The 15,590-nt window shown below is 44.4% G+C and overlaps 1 protein-coding gene across 1 annotated transcript; it reads left to right on the top strand.

Annotated features, from left to right (window-relative positions):
* Window positions 1-357: 357 nt before the first annotated feature.
* LOC146615529 (rab3 GTPase-activating protein catalytic subunit-like) lies at window positions 358-15,251 on the top strand. The gene is made up of 12 exons (XM_085375156.1): window positions 358-375; window positions 426-531; window positions 1,290-1,363; window positions 2,202-2,303; window positions 2,481-2,653; window positions 7,591-7,645; window positions 7,946-8,266; window positions 9,804-10,031; window positions 10,776-10,866; window positions 13,629-13,732; window positions 14,562-14,677; window positions 14,969-15,251. The coding sequence occupies exons 1-12, from the start codon at window positions 358-360 to the stop codon at window positions 15,150-15,152; spliced, it is 1,572 nt and encodes a 523-aa protein (XP_085231282.1). The 3' UTR covers window positions 15,153-15,251.
* The last annotated feature ends 339 nt before the right edge of the window (window positions 15,252-15,590 follow it).

Here is a 15,590-nt window from a genome sequence, read left to right on the forward strand (position 1 = left end):
ACCCCTTCAAGTACTACATGCTACTTTGTCCTGCTAGTTAAGCCTGCTGTCTGTTCTCAGGCCTCCTCCTGTTTCACTGCCATATATCCACCACCAGAGGGCTCCACTGACCTGCCTGCCGACATCAGAGCACACCCCTGTGTCATGTGACCTGGCAGGAGTAGCAAAGCTGGACTCAGACCTGGCCAGGCAAGTTCAAAGGCAGCTGTGGTAGAGAGAGTATATGGGCTCAAATTGTGCTCATAAATATTTTGTACTTGTAAATCAATTTGTGTGTGTATGGGATCAGAACGATGCCACCTTGAAATGAAACCGAAAAAAATATTGAAACTGAAAAAAATATTGAAACTGAAATAAATGTACAGCGCGGCTGCGGTCACGGACAAACTTGCATGTGTCTGTTCGGGAATGGCAGATGCTGAGAGGTCCAGCGTTTACATTACCGGCTATTTCAAAGTGACAGCCTGAGGTGTTCTTCAGTAAATTGGACTACCAGACAGGAGGACCTGAGGCCCCACCGTATTATTTTCGGTAAGTTAAATGTGTGTGTAAGCTAATCCGTAACTTAGGTCCTTAGGTGAGCACTCGGCTGTCGGGGAAACTTGTTTTGTAAAGTTCGTTTAGCTAACCCGTGCAGGTGAATGAATTTACCCTGACTAAAGAAATCAAGAGAAACGCACCGGGCTGCTCAGTGACTAACCACGGTTACTGTACTTTTATTATGAGTATTATACTGTAAGAGCAACAGGCTGGACTCTGCTTCTGCTCCTGTGCAGAGCTGATTATTAATAAGAAGCTCGGTATACAGACAAGGATAACACAGTACCCAGGCTAGAAAGACAACTCCAGTTTGAGGCGCATGTCCTCCTGACATTTGGTGTTTGTGTTAACGATCCAATGGAAAAGCTTTGATGGGAGTGAGCTGTTCACTTGCACTATAGCACACAAAACGCTGCGCTGAGCACTGAGTGTTGCATCCGTGTACACACTGCATTGCTTCATATTTCACTCGTAAAGTAGGAAATGGGTGGAGCAGTTTATTAAAAGGGTAAACGTACATGGGTTTGATTGTAAGGCCCAAACAGAGCTGGCACAGGTCTAACAAGCTTGTGCATGAAGGGACAAACTGAGTGTGACATAAGGAAATGCTTACATGTGTAATTATCTTGATTACTGGTGAAGGACTACGTCACATGTAATCAAACATGACTCATTACTTATAAAAACCCTTTAACTAAAAGTGTATCAGAAACTCTCCTCTACTGTTTACTCTGTTTATCACCCAACAGTGACCTCGACCCTCTTCAAGCTCCTCACTGGTCAGTTCGAGTCAGGACGGCTGAAAATCCTCAGTGTTTACTGGGTAAGTTAAACTGATCAGTGGGACACTCAGGAACGGAGACCATGATGCTTTGGGGCAGACCACAGAGGTTTTACTAGTCAGTACAGATTTCAAACACACCGCTACATACTACATTAAGGTCAGTGCATTAAGTGCACTGACCTTAATGTTGTATTTTTCTGGTTGCTAATACACTTGGATCCATTACAAACATACACATTGTTGTGTGATGTGTGAAGACTTTTTATGGCTTTGTTTTTTGTCCGAACAGCACAGAGGAAACTATTTCTAAGCCAAGAGGCTAAAATTCATGCACCAAATGATACGCAGCAGATAAGATGGATGTAATCAAGCTACCGATAGAAAGAACATAATCAAGGACAAATAAAGTGTCTTTTTTTCCTCATTGTTCTCTGTGTGGGCCTCCTACTTCCTCCGTGTGGTAGTTTGACTCGTACTGATGTGGCTCCTCTGCTTCTTTTCACAAACAGTTTTTCCTTCCTGGTCACTGTTGAGCCCGTCACACTCAGCAGCTCGAGCTCGAGCTAAGACAGCCTTGAATCTTAAAACTACAGCCGTAATTGCATTTATGTCTTAGAGTGCTGGCCACAGATATTGATCCCATCTGACAGCAGCTCAGTAAAGCACAAGAGCGTCATCTTAAACAGGATATCAGGCAGCGTTCTTATTTTTATTGTCTACTTCTGGTCACATCCTGCTTTTGCCACTGAGCAATCAGCATCCTGTGTTTTATCATGAAGTGATGACTACGTGAGCTCCACTTGTTTAATTCTTCTAACATCTATAAAACAACAGAGTTTCTAAATGACAGACTTATTTATTTGTGTTTGTGTCTCAGTATCTGTTTCCAGATGCTGCTGTGGAGAAGTCTGACTTTAAGAATAACACTCAGCTGTCCAACTCCAGTGGGACATCGGAGCAAGAGAAAACCTCTGATTATGTATGTTTGCCTCTTCACCACTCGCACACTCAAGGTTACACTCAGGTCAGGTCCAATATAAGTTTCAGAGTGAAGACGGGCTCAGTGCTGTCAGTACTTTGTCAGGATTTTTATTAGAATGTATTAAATTTGGTGTCCTGCTGTTTGATTTCATGCTGGTCTTTTCCCTCGTTGTAGAAGCTTTTCCACCAGCTGAAGTCAGCCCCCAGTGACAGTCTGACCTACCGTCTGGCTCTGTGTGTGTGTCTGGTCAACTATTACTACGGTGGGCTGCGGGCTGTTGGACACCTCTGGCAGGAGTTTGTCCTTGAGTTGCGTTACCGGTGGGAAAATAACCATCTTATTTGTGGGTGGGTACCTCACAGGCTCGTGCTGCTTTGATTTTAAAGATGTCACACATATTAACATTTTCATTTTATAGCAGGTAAAATAAGTATTGAACACGTCAGCAGTTCTCTAAGCAAATATATTTCTAAAGGTGCTTTGATGTGAAATTATCACCAGATGTCGGTAACACAGGGACATTAAACACACAGACATTTATTTATTACTTTATACAAATGTTGGTGATGACAGTTCATGGCAGCTTCTGTATGGAGAAACCAGTCCCATCATTGCTCATGACTTTGACCCACTCACCACACAAACAGTCTATAAATCCCGAATGCTCCGTGGATCCTTCCCACAGATTCAGCTCAGGTGATTGGCTGGGCCGTTCCAGCAGCTTTACTTGATTCCTCTGAAACCAACAGTTTCCATTGGCTGTGTTTGTGATCATGGTCTTGCTGAAACATCCATCCTTGTTTCATCTTCATCATCCTGGTAGATGGCAGCAGATTTTAATCAACAATGTCTCCATTCATCCTTCCTGGAGTTAGATTTAATGGCTCAGTCCCTTTTGCAGCTTGTTATAAAGTTTTTATGCATAACTTTTCTAAGCAATCACACATTTTTTTGGGAACATCAAAATCATAATGCTCCCACCTCCAGACTTCAGTGTTGCTGTGGTGTTTTTGGGATGCAGCCACCCAAACACGGTGTGTTTACAGCATTCAAAGAGTTTTGCTCTTAACAAAGGCAGTCGCACTTTTCTCCTCTCCCTTATCTTCCCTGCTTAGCCTCTTGTGTCCTTGTCTAGTCTCGTGTTTTTTGTATTACTTTTCCCTGGAACACTCTCTCACAGTCTGTTCTCTAAAACCTAAAAGAGGAATTATGGATTTGATCAACTGGTCCCTGAATGCAATTGACACCCCTTTCTCAACGAGAAGTCTGGGCTCGGGTGAGCCTGAGTGCTGAAGAGATCTACCTGTTCGGAACCATGGTAACAGGGTTCTGGCTGATCGGAGCTGGCTTGGCCCTGACTTATCGAAGAATTAAGAAAGCGGAACCGGCTGTTCAAACCCCCACAAGGCTGCCCGCTGGGATTCAAACGATGGGAAGAGGCGTGAGTTTCTCAAAATGAGCTCATTGAGTGCAGCATGGATAAGATCTTGGAGAAGCTTACGGCTGCTGTGAATACTCAGAATAAGACTTCTGAGTGCAAATTGGATCACATCTTGGAGAAGCTCACTGCGGTCGTTGTTAACTTGTTATTTTCTGTTATACTGCGAGAGTACTGTTGCCCGCGAAGGGTTGTTGTTGGTGTGGAGAAAAATGGCGTAACAAATAAAGCGCTTGGAGTGAGACTACGACGTCGTGTCTTTGAGTTCTCAGAATCGGCTCTCTGAGCACAAGAATGACAACATCACGGAGCGCAAGTTTGATAACATCATGGAGAAGCTCACGGCTCTCCAACGGGAGATTGAGAGACCAGTGTCGGAGTGTTAGAACAGCTTTGAAATTCATATGAGCTGTTCGCACTAAAGTAAAAACCTCCATCACTTATGCGGATACCCCTTCGGCCCCAGCCGTGGGCTCAAGGCTGGAGCCGAACAACAACTCCCTGATAACGACTGTGTTTAGACTGTTCTTCCCACTCCATGCAAGGCCACCTGGGTTGGCTGGAAGACTGTTTACTTAGCCTGGCAGGGAGGAGGACACTGTCTCAGCTGAACTCTGGACACGCAAACGCTTACACAGACATATATACACATGCAGATGTACACTCCTCCCCCCTCCAAACGCCTTCGACGCTTATTCCCCTCCGATGCTGACGGTGGATCAAGGAGACCAGCGCACGCAGGCCTGGATGTGCTGTCTACACTGGCTGTCTCTCACCCTTTACCCATCCCTGTTGCTTGTCATGTGTTTCTTTCGTGTATTAAGAGTTTTTTCATGTGCAGAGGTGTTTTTTCTGTTCTCAAACTGATCTCCCTGTTGGAGCTCAGTCTGGGGGGAGTTATTTTTTTTCTCCTTATCTTTCCTCATGTGGTGCATTTTCCATTGTTATGCCTCTCTGACCTGTCTTCCCCATGTGATGTTTGTGTCATGTATGTATGGTCAGAAGGGTAAGATGGCGCTGGCAAAGGTCGGCAGCCTTAACCCAATTTCCATTGGGGTCAGCCTTCAGGATCAATAAAGTTTTATTGAATTGAATTAAGTGACCAAACTATAAAGTTAAAGCGTATTGTTGTACCTATGCATTACACTGGAGCAGAGCTTACATACATTCTTACCTGCTTACACTCATCATTCATTCGTCAAACTGAATAAAATAGCAATAAAATAGGGTGGCTGCAGCTCAGGCGGTAGAGCGGTTCGTCTACTGATCGGAAGGTTGGTGGTTCAATTCCTGGCTTCCCCCAGGCTGCATGCCAAATATCCTTGGGCAAGATACTAACCCCAAATTGCTCTCCGATGCGTTCATCGGAGTGTGCGCGTGTGTGTGTGTGAGAGAGAGAATGTTACTTAGAAAGCACCTAGAAAAATGTGCTTGTGTGAATGGGTGAATGCACAAGTTGTGTAAAGCGCTTTGAGTGCTCAGAAGAGTAGAAAAGCGCTATATAAGAACCAGTCCATTTACCATTTAACCAGAGGAGTATTGCACTGGTTGGATGGCAGCAGCCATGGAGGGAGGGTGTAATTGTCCCGTGTTATGCTGGTGTTTTGTATTAGATGTAAGCTTACATTTGGCAGCATTAGTGAACATTCTACTGAATGTTACACAGGACTGTCTCAGGTAGGAGGGAGGCTCACTCGGTCCATTCACTGAGCTTAGTGTTCAGTGATCGATGGTCCAGGGGAAAAGCTGTTTTCTTAGCCTGGCTGTCCTGTTTCTTGAACAGGTGCTGTCCAGGATGAGATGAGATTTGATTGGCTCTCCTGAGACAGCGAGTGCTGACCATGTCCTCCAGGGAAGGAAAGGGACAGGCACTATTCTTCTGTGCTGTCTTAATGACCCACTGAGCAGTTAGCATACCAAGCTGTTAGCAGTAGGTGGGGACACACTATGGTGCTGTGGTAAAAAAGCCACCAAGACTTTCTTCTCCAGATGGTTCCTCCTCCTCCTCAGCATCCTGAGGTGGAGTCTTTGACTTTGGACCATGAGAGGTCCTCAGCTACGTGAGTCCCCAGGAACGAGGACACTCGCTGAACACAGTCTGCTTGATGTGGAGAGGAACGTGTTTCCCTCTGCTGAGGTCACATCTCCTTAGTTTTGATGGCGCTGAGCAGATGCTTGTGTTCATTGCAGCAGCCTGTCAGGTTTTTAACCTCCTGCCTGTTCGCCGTCTTCTCCGCTGATGATTGTCGCATCATCAGCAAATGTAACGATGGTGTTAGAGGGGCAGGTAGGTGTGAACTCATGAGTGTACAGGAGAGCAGGCAAAGACGCCTGTGGATACTTTATGAATGCAGATGATAATATTCTGCCAGCGTTTCACAGACTTGTTCAGCAAACTTTAAACACACTTCACGCTTCTCTTTTTTTCTGTGGCTCTTGCGCACATATTGTTTTCTTTGAAACAGTCGTACCTGCTGATTCCAGGCCTTTCTGTGGCTCTTCATAACTGGGCCTTGACTCTTCTGATAATTCTTTTCACTGGTCTGTGTGAAATCTTGTGGGAAGCACCTGGTCGTGGCCCATTTATGGTGAAATAATATTCTTTCCACTTTACCAAAAGTGCGCTGGAACCTTCAGTAGTTCTACTGTGACCACTGCCACCAGCATGTTTTGCAAAAGTCTTGAGAGAGCTCGTTGTTTTTACCCGTCATGAGACGTTTCTTGTGTGAAACCTGAATAATGAGACCATCAGTTGGGACTGAACCAGCTGATATTTGATTTGATATTAATTGGCGAGGTCTGTGACGAGTTACATGACTCTTTGGTGGCAGGACTCCTGGGCTGGAGGTGCGAGTCCCACTGAGTCTGTGGATGTTGTTGGACTGTCCTGGTTTCCCACCTCGGGATAAGCAGACTACAGTAGCGGTTTCCCTTTCTAAGAAGCGGGACTAGGGGCTGTGCTTGAACTTGGGAATGATACTCCAAAGCCTCCCTGGAAGTCTGTGACTGGGTCAGTTCGTTAGTTGAACCTGAGGTTGAGGATATATTTTCAGCCCTGGAGCTCCTCTGTCAGATGGTGACGGCATACAAAGTATCTGGTACCACTGTCCTCTGTGTGCTGCTGCTGTTGGTCCATCAGCTGTGGAGAGAGTGAAGAATAACTGATAATGAAAAGTTGTTGTTCTCGTTGAACTCTGTTATTGCTGCTTTATTCGTGGCCAACACTCAGCAGATATTGGCACCAGCCGATTTCAGTCGGGATCTCAAAGGACTTCGTGGAAGAGCAGAACCTATTTGCAGACATTTGTGGGACCTCGTTAGACTGTTGACTTGGACACAGACAGAAGACAGAAACACATTTTGAGACCAGAGGAGATGGATCTGTCAGAGTGGGGGCCCCCAGGCTGTGGAGTGCTTTGCCTCCATCATTATGTTGCTTTGATTGCATTTATTTTTATAAACAGCAGCTTGAGACTCATTTATTTAGCCTGGCTTTGAACTAGATTTGTGCTGTTTCATATTATTGTGAAGCACTCTGTGGTTCTTATCCTGTGCCATATAAATAAAGTCAAATGCTGGATGTCTGTACTTTGTCCAGCTGAGCCGACACTTTAGAATCGGGCTTTGGTCTTGTTGTCAGTCATGTTGGATCTCCGTCCGTCTCTAATAACAGACAAATGACCAAAATGTAAAAATCCAAGTACATAATACCAGGCACAAAAGCCCCTGCAGTGTTTGTGCCGTGCTCTAACTAAAACTTTGCTTGAAATTGTTTAAGCAGTATTTGTTTCTCTGTTAACACACTGGTGTTCACTCATATCCATCTCTGTGCTTCCTAATCTGCAGGCTGGCAGGTGGAGCTCCTGATCTTCGCTGTTGTCTTTTGCATCAGAAGTTCCAGGTAGCCACACAGTGCACAAAGTGCAAGGACTAATCGAACGATTTAAAAGACAAAAAACAACATCATGCACATTTGTAGACTTGCAACTTTAATTCCAGTGGTTTATCAAAAGTGTTGTGTTAACTTTGATAATTGGAACGATGTTTAGGTGATAAAGAGAAAAATGAATTCTGAGAGCTGATGCTCAGTGTGATACAGCATCTTCAAACTCCCAAACACCTGTTTATGTCGTGTTGTCTGTTGAACACAAGTAGCAGTGTTATGTTTCCATGTGTGAAAAGAGTTTTTGTTCCTGGACAGATGCTGAATTGTTGTATCGAAAGGAAGAAGGCCAGAGATGAATCTCACAAGGTACCCGAGGGGAAAGAAAAGGAACACAGGGTCTCAGGTGCCTGCCAGAAGAGCCGCCAAGGACCAGAGTGTGCAACCAGTGCTTCCAGTTCAACAAGAGAGATGTCTCAAGGAAAATCCTGGGACTCGTGGAGTGACAGCGAGGAGGAATTCTTCGAGTGCCTGAGTGACCAGGGCGAGACTGAGGCGACACAAGCTGAGGGCAGAGCTGAGGGCAGGCTGCACCCCTACAACAACATGACTCTGCTCAACTCTGCAGAGCCTCTCTATGTTCACAGGTCAGAGTCACTGCCTCACTGTGCAAACACATCATATGCTGTTATTTATTCCAAATACAGCATGTTGAAAATAATAGTCGGGGTCACACGGGGTGGAGCCTATCCCATACCATAGGGCGAGAGGCGGGGTTCACCCTGGACAGGTCGCCAGTTGCAGGGCGAACACAGAGAGACAGACAAACATTTAACCCAGAGGTGTCCAACTCCAGGCCTCGAGGGCCGGCGTCCTGCAGATCTCACCCTGTGTCAACACACCTGAATCAGATGGTTAGTTCAGCCTCTGGAGAACTTCCACGATAAGGATAAGCTTTATTTGTTGGTTGCCTGCAACTGAGATGACCTAATCGACCATAGATACAATGTACAAACTTAACATTGGGGATACAGGTCAGGCTAACTAGCAACAAAGGATAGCCCTAACCCAAGACACGTTGAGGAGGTCATTTAGCCATTGAAATCAGCTGTGTTGGATCAAGGACGCATCTAAAACCTGCAGGACACCGGCCCTCGAGGCCTGGAGTTGGACACCTCTGATTTATGCTCTCATTCACACCTGTGGGCAGTTTAGAGTCAGAGTTAACCCAACCCCACTCGCTCCATGTTCAAAGACCTGCAGTTAATAATTAGAACTAAAAGAAAGCGGTTGTAACAGTACAGAGGCGACCTTTGTGTGACAAAACCATGAAAGCAGATCTCATATAAGTGGTTCACAGAAATGTCATTAACCTCAGCTGAAGCTGACTGAGTCTGATATCTGTGCATCATGTTTCATTTTCAGGAACCGTCTTCTCTGTGCAGTTAATGAATGGGATATTAATGAATTAATAAAAAATGTCATGTAGGCTTTTACAAGTAAACTAGTGTGAAATAAGAGGACTGTTGATCAGCCTACGCTGTGGAAAGCTGTGACTCTGTCACTGACACGTGTGGCATGATGGATGCAGTCATGCTGGGAGAAGCTACGTGAGTGCAGAAACCTCTGATCACCAGACGATCACGTGGTCGTCAGTTTTCAAACAGCTCATTGCAGTTTTATAAATCATCTTCAGAGGTTATTTGAACCTTGTCTTTGCAGAGACCTGCAGATCTGAGGCAGTAATGCAGTGATAATGACCAGCACACAGTGTAAGTCATGCTGCAGCTGCCCTGAATCTACAGTGTTGGTTATTCCCACCATGTCTCTGTTTCTGATCCAGTGTGGACGAGCTCTTTATTCAGTCTGAACTGGTTTTAATACTAAAATACAATTGATTTGTTATTCATAGATTTTCAGATTTACTCTTACACAAAAAAGTAAAACATTTTTGTTGCCAGATCACACGTATTTACTTCCAGTCCTGAACAGAAGGAAATCGTTTTGATGCATAAATGACATTTTATGTTCAGTGACAGCCTGGTGTGCTTGGGTCCATGAATGCAGTGGTGTCGTGAGTGGGCCCTGTTCGAGTCGTCAGTGCCAGTATGAGGTGTCAGTGAATATATTTACACATTACTTCATTTAAAGTACGAGTTTGTGTCTCTGTCCACAGGCAGCCAACCCCGGCTGTGTCCTGGAGGATTTTGTGCGCTGGTATTCACCTCGGGATTACGTAGAAGAGGAAGTGGTCGATGAGAAGGGCAACACGATGGTGACGGGGACACTCAGTCCCAGGATGAAGATCCCAGGCAACATGTGGGTGGAGGCTTGGGAGACTGCCAGGGTCACACCTGCACGACGCCAAAAAAGACTTTTTGATGACACCAAGGAGGCCGAGAAGGTCTGAAGCAGGTCGTTCGTTTTGCCACATGCGTGTTTTAAGCCAAACGTGTTTACTAAGTGGATCACAAAGTGTTTTCATGAATGTTTCTGCTGATTTTCAGGATCAGCTTCTGCCATGGGACCGTTTTGGCTCATGTATGTTGAAGAAGTCAGTTTAACACAGATCTGTGCTCACAGACATGTTGAAGCATTTTCACATGTTGATGAAAAAGGATCTGATGCTGTCACACACGATGTTTAACTGACACACAGCAGCTCTCTGTGGTGTGATGGTGTTAAATGAAGAACAACTTTAAACCAGCTTCTATTAATGATCCGGTCGGCTTTATGGGAAAGGGACAAACAGTAACTGGGGTTAGTTGTTTCCTCACCCAAAGAGGGTCCTGGATTTGGACCCGGGCAGGTCCCTGCCAAGCGTTTGCATGTTCTTCCTGCACATATGAAAGCAGAGCTCGGAGCTCCAGTTTGCACCGTCACTGAAAATGTTGCCTGTCTTTTAAAGACATTGTTTATCCAAAAAGAGAAAGTTAAAAATAATGCTCACTGATAGTCTTATGACAGATTTAAAGATCTGGGTATGACTGGTCCCTCTGTGAATAACCATCATAGAGAAAGGTCACCGTTTATCTGGAGTCTTCTTCAGAGGCAGCCTGTTGGCTGTGCAAAAATATTCTGTTGATCTGAAAGAGCAAAAGGAAAACAGAAGCCAGGCAAACTAAACTTTTTGGGGGTTTGTCTTTAGGTTCTGCACTACATGGCGATGCAGAAACCTGCAGACCTGGCCCGTCACCTCCTGCCCTGTATACTTCATGCAACTATTCTGAAGGAAGAAGGTAAGTCCTCACCGTTTGGTTGAAAAACACGTTTATATGAAATAAAATCAGGGAAAATAACTCTAAGCCCACAGCAGGTAAATTACAGTAAGACCGAAATACAAAAAACTAAAGATATTAAAATAAGTACTAAGAAAATGAAATGCAACCCGAGATGTTAATGGAGAAAAAAACCAGAAGCTGCATGAATAAAAAAGTAGAAATCTTGGACGCTGCCAGCATAATGCACAGCCTTTTGACGGGGCTCGCACACAAACACAAAGCAGAGGATGAAGCATCACCAAATATGTTTCCAAGCCAAAGAAGATAAGATGAAGCATACCTGCGCAGCGGTGGGTGATGAGGAGAGGCCGCAGCGTGTCTGTCTTAAAGTGCAAGTTTGTGACAGTTTAAAGCTTAACAAGCTAAGACGCCAAACATCCAGAGCACAAAGACAAGTCAGAGGGCTTTTTCAGACACACTTCTAAACCGTCGTGCTCAACAGTGTCTCTGCTAAAACTGCGTCTGTGCTCTGCTCCTGTAAAGTTGCCTATCGAGTGCTTAATGATAAGGTGCATGGTAGCTGCTTTCCTCTGCAGGTGGACAAAGGAATGACTTCTCTGCAGACAGGCTCCTGGCAGAGCCACTGCAGAGGAACTCTTTACAATCACTGACTGTGAAACGTGAGGACTGTGTGGGGATGTGCAGACGGGGGCGCGACGGCTGGGAAACGAGGAGGGCTGCAAGTGGATGCACTGTATGATACACGCTGGCGTCTACACAGCTCAGTCCTGAGCTGAGTGATGTAATGACTGATTGCATCGACACAGTCATTACATCAAAATACAACCCCTTTTTTTCGGCACTGAAGCGAAACAGGCTCCGCCCACACAGCCGTTCTGTATCACAGCTGTGATGCAAAAAGATTTGGGCACCACTGGTATAGAGTGAATGGAACCCAGAACCTGGAAGTGTCCAGTGATGTGAGGGTAAAGGACGTCTCACTGTGTACTTTGGTGCACAGATGAGTTTGTGGTCGGTTCAGTGAATGCAGCCCATGAGCTGCAGAAAAAGCCCAAATCCTGAGCCCCCCAAGATTTGGGCTCAAGATGTGTTCTGCACTGCAGGCCCTTGGACTCCATCAGGGTTTGGGCCAGTTTTGAGCTCTTATAAGTATCAGAGATGGACACGTGATGTTTTCAGGGCTGCGTAGGCATGATGGGTAGAACATGACCCTGGTGTTAAAATGCAGGTAAATGTGATTTAGTTTGTTTACTCTAACTAGCTACCCAACCCTCACTGTGAAAGGAGCCTGGAAAGTTTCCCCAGCATGAATTTCTTTCAGTCAAGTTTTCTCCAGTAATGATCAGAAATCAGATAAAACCCACTCTTTATTTTATTCTACACACAATAAATTGATAATTATTCCAGGATACAGAAAAGTCTAGATTTCGTCTTCAGACTGTCACATCTGGAGCAGGGCATAATTTGAATTGGTTTTTAGAAGAAGCTAAAGATCTTTCAGTCGTGTTGCTGTTGTTCCCTGACACCTGCAGTGCAACCATTAATTTAGCTAATGAGAGTTCACGTATAATTATAACAGGTCTTAGTTTCTGGATCGTCTCTAAGTTGACGGTATACTGCTAAGACCAGTTCTGAGTCTAGAGACAGCCAATGGTAAGGACTAGTAAGGACATCACTGAGGAGAGTTTTCTAGTACTTTGGAGAAACCTCAATCAGCTAACGTCCTGCTGTGATACTCAGACCTTTTCTCTAATTAAACCAGAAAGCTAGTTTTCATTTATTCTATAATATCCCAGAATGTTTCAGCATGTCAGAAATGCTTTGGTGCATATCCAGGTTGTATGCAAATTAATTCTGATTAAGTCTGGACTACAAAATACAAAACATAGCAACAATAATGTCCTCGTTTCACTTCTTTAAAAAATGTATTTTGATCTTATGACACTTACTAAAAGCTTTACTTCCAGAGGTTGACAGAGACGCTCCGTGCTGATAACACGTGAATGTGTGAAGGTTTGGATCATATCTATCTAATAGACTCCAGTTTGTGCATGTAAATGGAGAGTCCTCTTCACACACTGAGGTTAATTATGGAGTTCCACAGGGTTCAGTGCTAGGACCAATTCTGTTTACATTATACATGCTTCCCTTAGGCAGCATCATTAGAAGACATAGCATACATTTACACTGCTATGCTGATGACACCCAGCTCTATCTGTCCATGAAGCCAGATAACACACACCAATGAGTTAAACTGCAGTAATGTCTTAAAGACATAAAGACCTGGATGGCCGCTAACTTTCTGCTTCTTAATTCAGATCAAACTGAGGTTATTGTACTCGGTTATTGTAGATGGCCCCGCCCCTCCCTGAGCCTGGCTCTGCTGAAGGCTTCTTCCTGTTTAAAGGGAGTTTTTCCTTGTGCCAAAGCACATGTGGGTATATTCCTGGACAAAAGGCTTAGTTTCTATTTGCAGATGTGTTCTGTGATCCTCTGAAATAGCTGGATTAATTAACTCCAATAATAATCCATCAAGACTTTGTGGATATGTTTTAATCTCTGTAAAGATTATTATAAAATGTTGTGAAGGTTTTGTTTATTTCAAAAGGATCTGTATTAGTAAGATAATAGTTTGCAGGTTTACTCGATTTTAGGCTTTTTCTCATGTTAACAGTAATTGAGGTTACAAACGTGGCAGGTCTTTCTTTTAATCACAGCTTTCTGTCACTCTGGAAACACTGTCATTTCTTCTCTTTCAGAGTCTGCTGAAGATATTCCATCAGTGCAAAAAACCATTCAGCAAGCTACAGTTCAAGCGAGCAAGCTCCTGCAGTCCCCCAACCAGGACTACAAGAAGTTAGAGGTCAGTGAAAACTCGACCGGACTTTCCACAAATAATTCAGTTTAAAAGAAAGTATCATTAGATTCACCCAAAAAAGTTTTGTTTTTAAATACATTATTGATTGATTGTTAACTGTGTTTTTGTTGTAGTTGAGTATGTGCTGTACATGAGGTGTACGTAGACTGGACAGTGTGCACCATGGCTGAGAACTTGGCTGATAATTATTATGGCCATTGATGGTTGAACCATGAAAACAGGGGTGTGGTGCAGTGGGATTGTAGTGGGAGCTGGAGTAACAAACTCCAGTGCTTCCTCAGTGATGGCTAACTTTTTTCTAAACCTAGGTAATTCCTTCGGCTGTTCCCACCTGGGCTCAAAGCTTTTATACTCTGCTGATATCGGATGTGTTTATCAGTGATCGAAAACAGAGACTGAGATTGTTATTATTGAGTTTGATCACACGTTAGGTGCATTAAACACCTGCTTTAATACTGTCCTAAAGTCTGAGAACAATCATCACTTCTTCACATATAAAAATGTTCTTCTCACTAGCACTCAGTATCCATACAGCCCCTTTTCTTTGAATAACACTGTACAGCTGCACAGCTAAACCCCACCATGTTAGTTCGGCTTGACTGGACAGTCTTGTTGTGTAAAAGCATTCTTGGCTTTCTCAAAGTACATTTAAGTATGCCATGTATCCACTGTGACTCCAAACACGCCTTTTACACCCCGAGACTCAGCCTATAACGTTCCACGTAGGAAAAACCACGTATGTGTATAAATGTGACAGTCTTGGGGTCTCATGCTGTCAGGATTGAGCAGACAGTTGTTCTTGTCCTGTGTGCAGGATTTCATTAACCAGCTGCTGAGCATGGAGACAGTCATCACTCAAGCTCGCTCGCTCAAGGCCAAGTTCTCCGTTCCTGAGGACGACAGCGGAGAGGCTGCTGATGAACTGAAGAAGTGAGTCGCAGAGTTTGAGCTGCGCTCACTGACAGCTTTGTTTGTGCTGTTGGTAACATGTAACCGTCTTCACCGTCACTATAGATAGTTAGTCAGTAACTTGTTGTCACGATGAATCTGTTTCACAAAGACGGCGTCTGAAGGATCACAGTCAGTTCACACGTTTCTTTCTCGCTCATGTTGGTGGTCTTATTTTATAGTTTTGGTGTCTTCAGGTTTTACATGTTCTTATTTAAGTGTTTTGTTTTGTGGGAATATTGTAACATTTTCCACATTGTGTGTTGTCTCTAGGTTTGTGAGCTCCCTGCTGGAGGAACCAGAGGTGGTAGTGACAGGAGCAGGCCAGGGCCTGGCTGGCAGTATAATCCACGGACTCTTCATCAGTGCTCAGAGGGTAACTCTCACTCTGCCTCCGTGTCCTTCCCACGTCTTGCTGTCAGTTTCATGTATACAGTCATGTATTTGTCATCTATAGAGACATCTTTAGAGGTACACACACACACCAGTCAACCACTTATTCAATATCAGCATCAAGAATAGGTCGGTGTCCCGGTCCTAGAACAAGACATGAAGTCAGCGCTGTTTTATTTTGTTGTGGGCAGTCTGAGGCACACCTGTGCACTACTCATGATGTCAGATCAGCATCCTGATGTGGCACACCTGTGAGGTGGGATGGATTATCTCAATATAGCAGATGTGCCCACTACCACACATTTGGACTGATTTGTGACCACTGTTTGGGAGGGATGGTTATATTGTGTATCTGGAATGAATTTTAGGTCTCTACGTCCATCCCATGGGGAATGGGAGCAGTAACAAAGGTGTTGCGTTTATATTTTTGTTGAGTGTATATACTTCATGTAGATGAAACTGGAAGGACGTGGTCAGCACTGATGTAAAGATGCGGTGTTTT

The sequence above is a fragment of the Diplotaxodon limnothrissa genome, linkage group LG16 (assembly GCF_057381915.1).
Source record: "Diplotaxodon limnothrissa isolate DT_005_m linkage group LG16, D_limnothrissa_male_GT1.1, whole genome shotgun sequence".
NCBI lineage: Eukaryota > Metazoa > Chordata > Actinopteri > Cichliformes > Cichlidae > Diplotaxodon > Diplotaxodon limnothrissa.

What these genes read in the sequence shown, in the direction of transcription:
- LOC146615529 (XM_085375156.1), top strand. An exon ending in ACTCTGCAGAGCCTCTCTAT is followed by an intron (nt 8,267 to 9,803) that starts GTTCACAGGTCA and finishes CTCTGTCCACAG; the next exon opens with GCAGCCAACCCCGGCTGTGT. An exon ending in AACTATTCTGAAGGAAGAAG is followed by an intron (nt 10,867 to 13,628) that starts GTAAGTCCTCAC and finishes CTTCTCTTTCAG; the next exon opens with AGTCTGCTGAAGATATTCCA.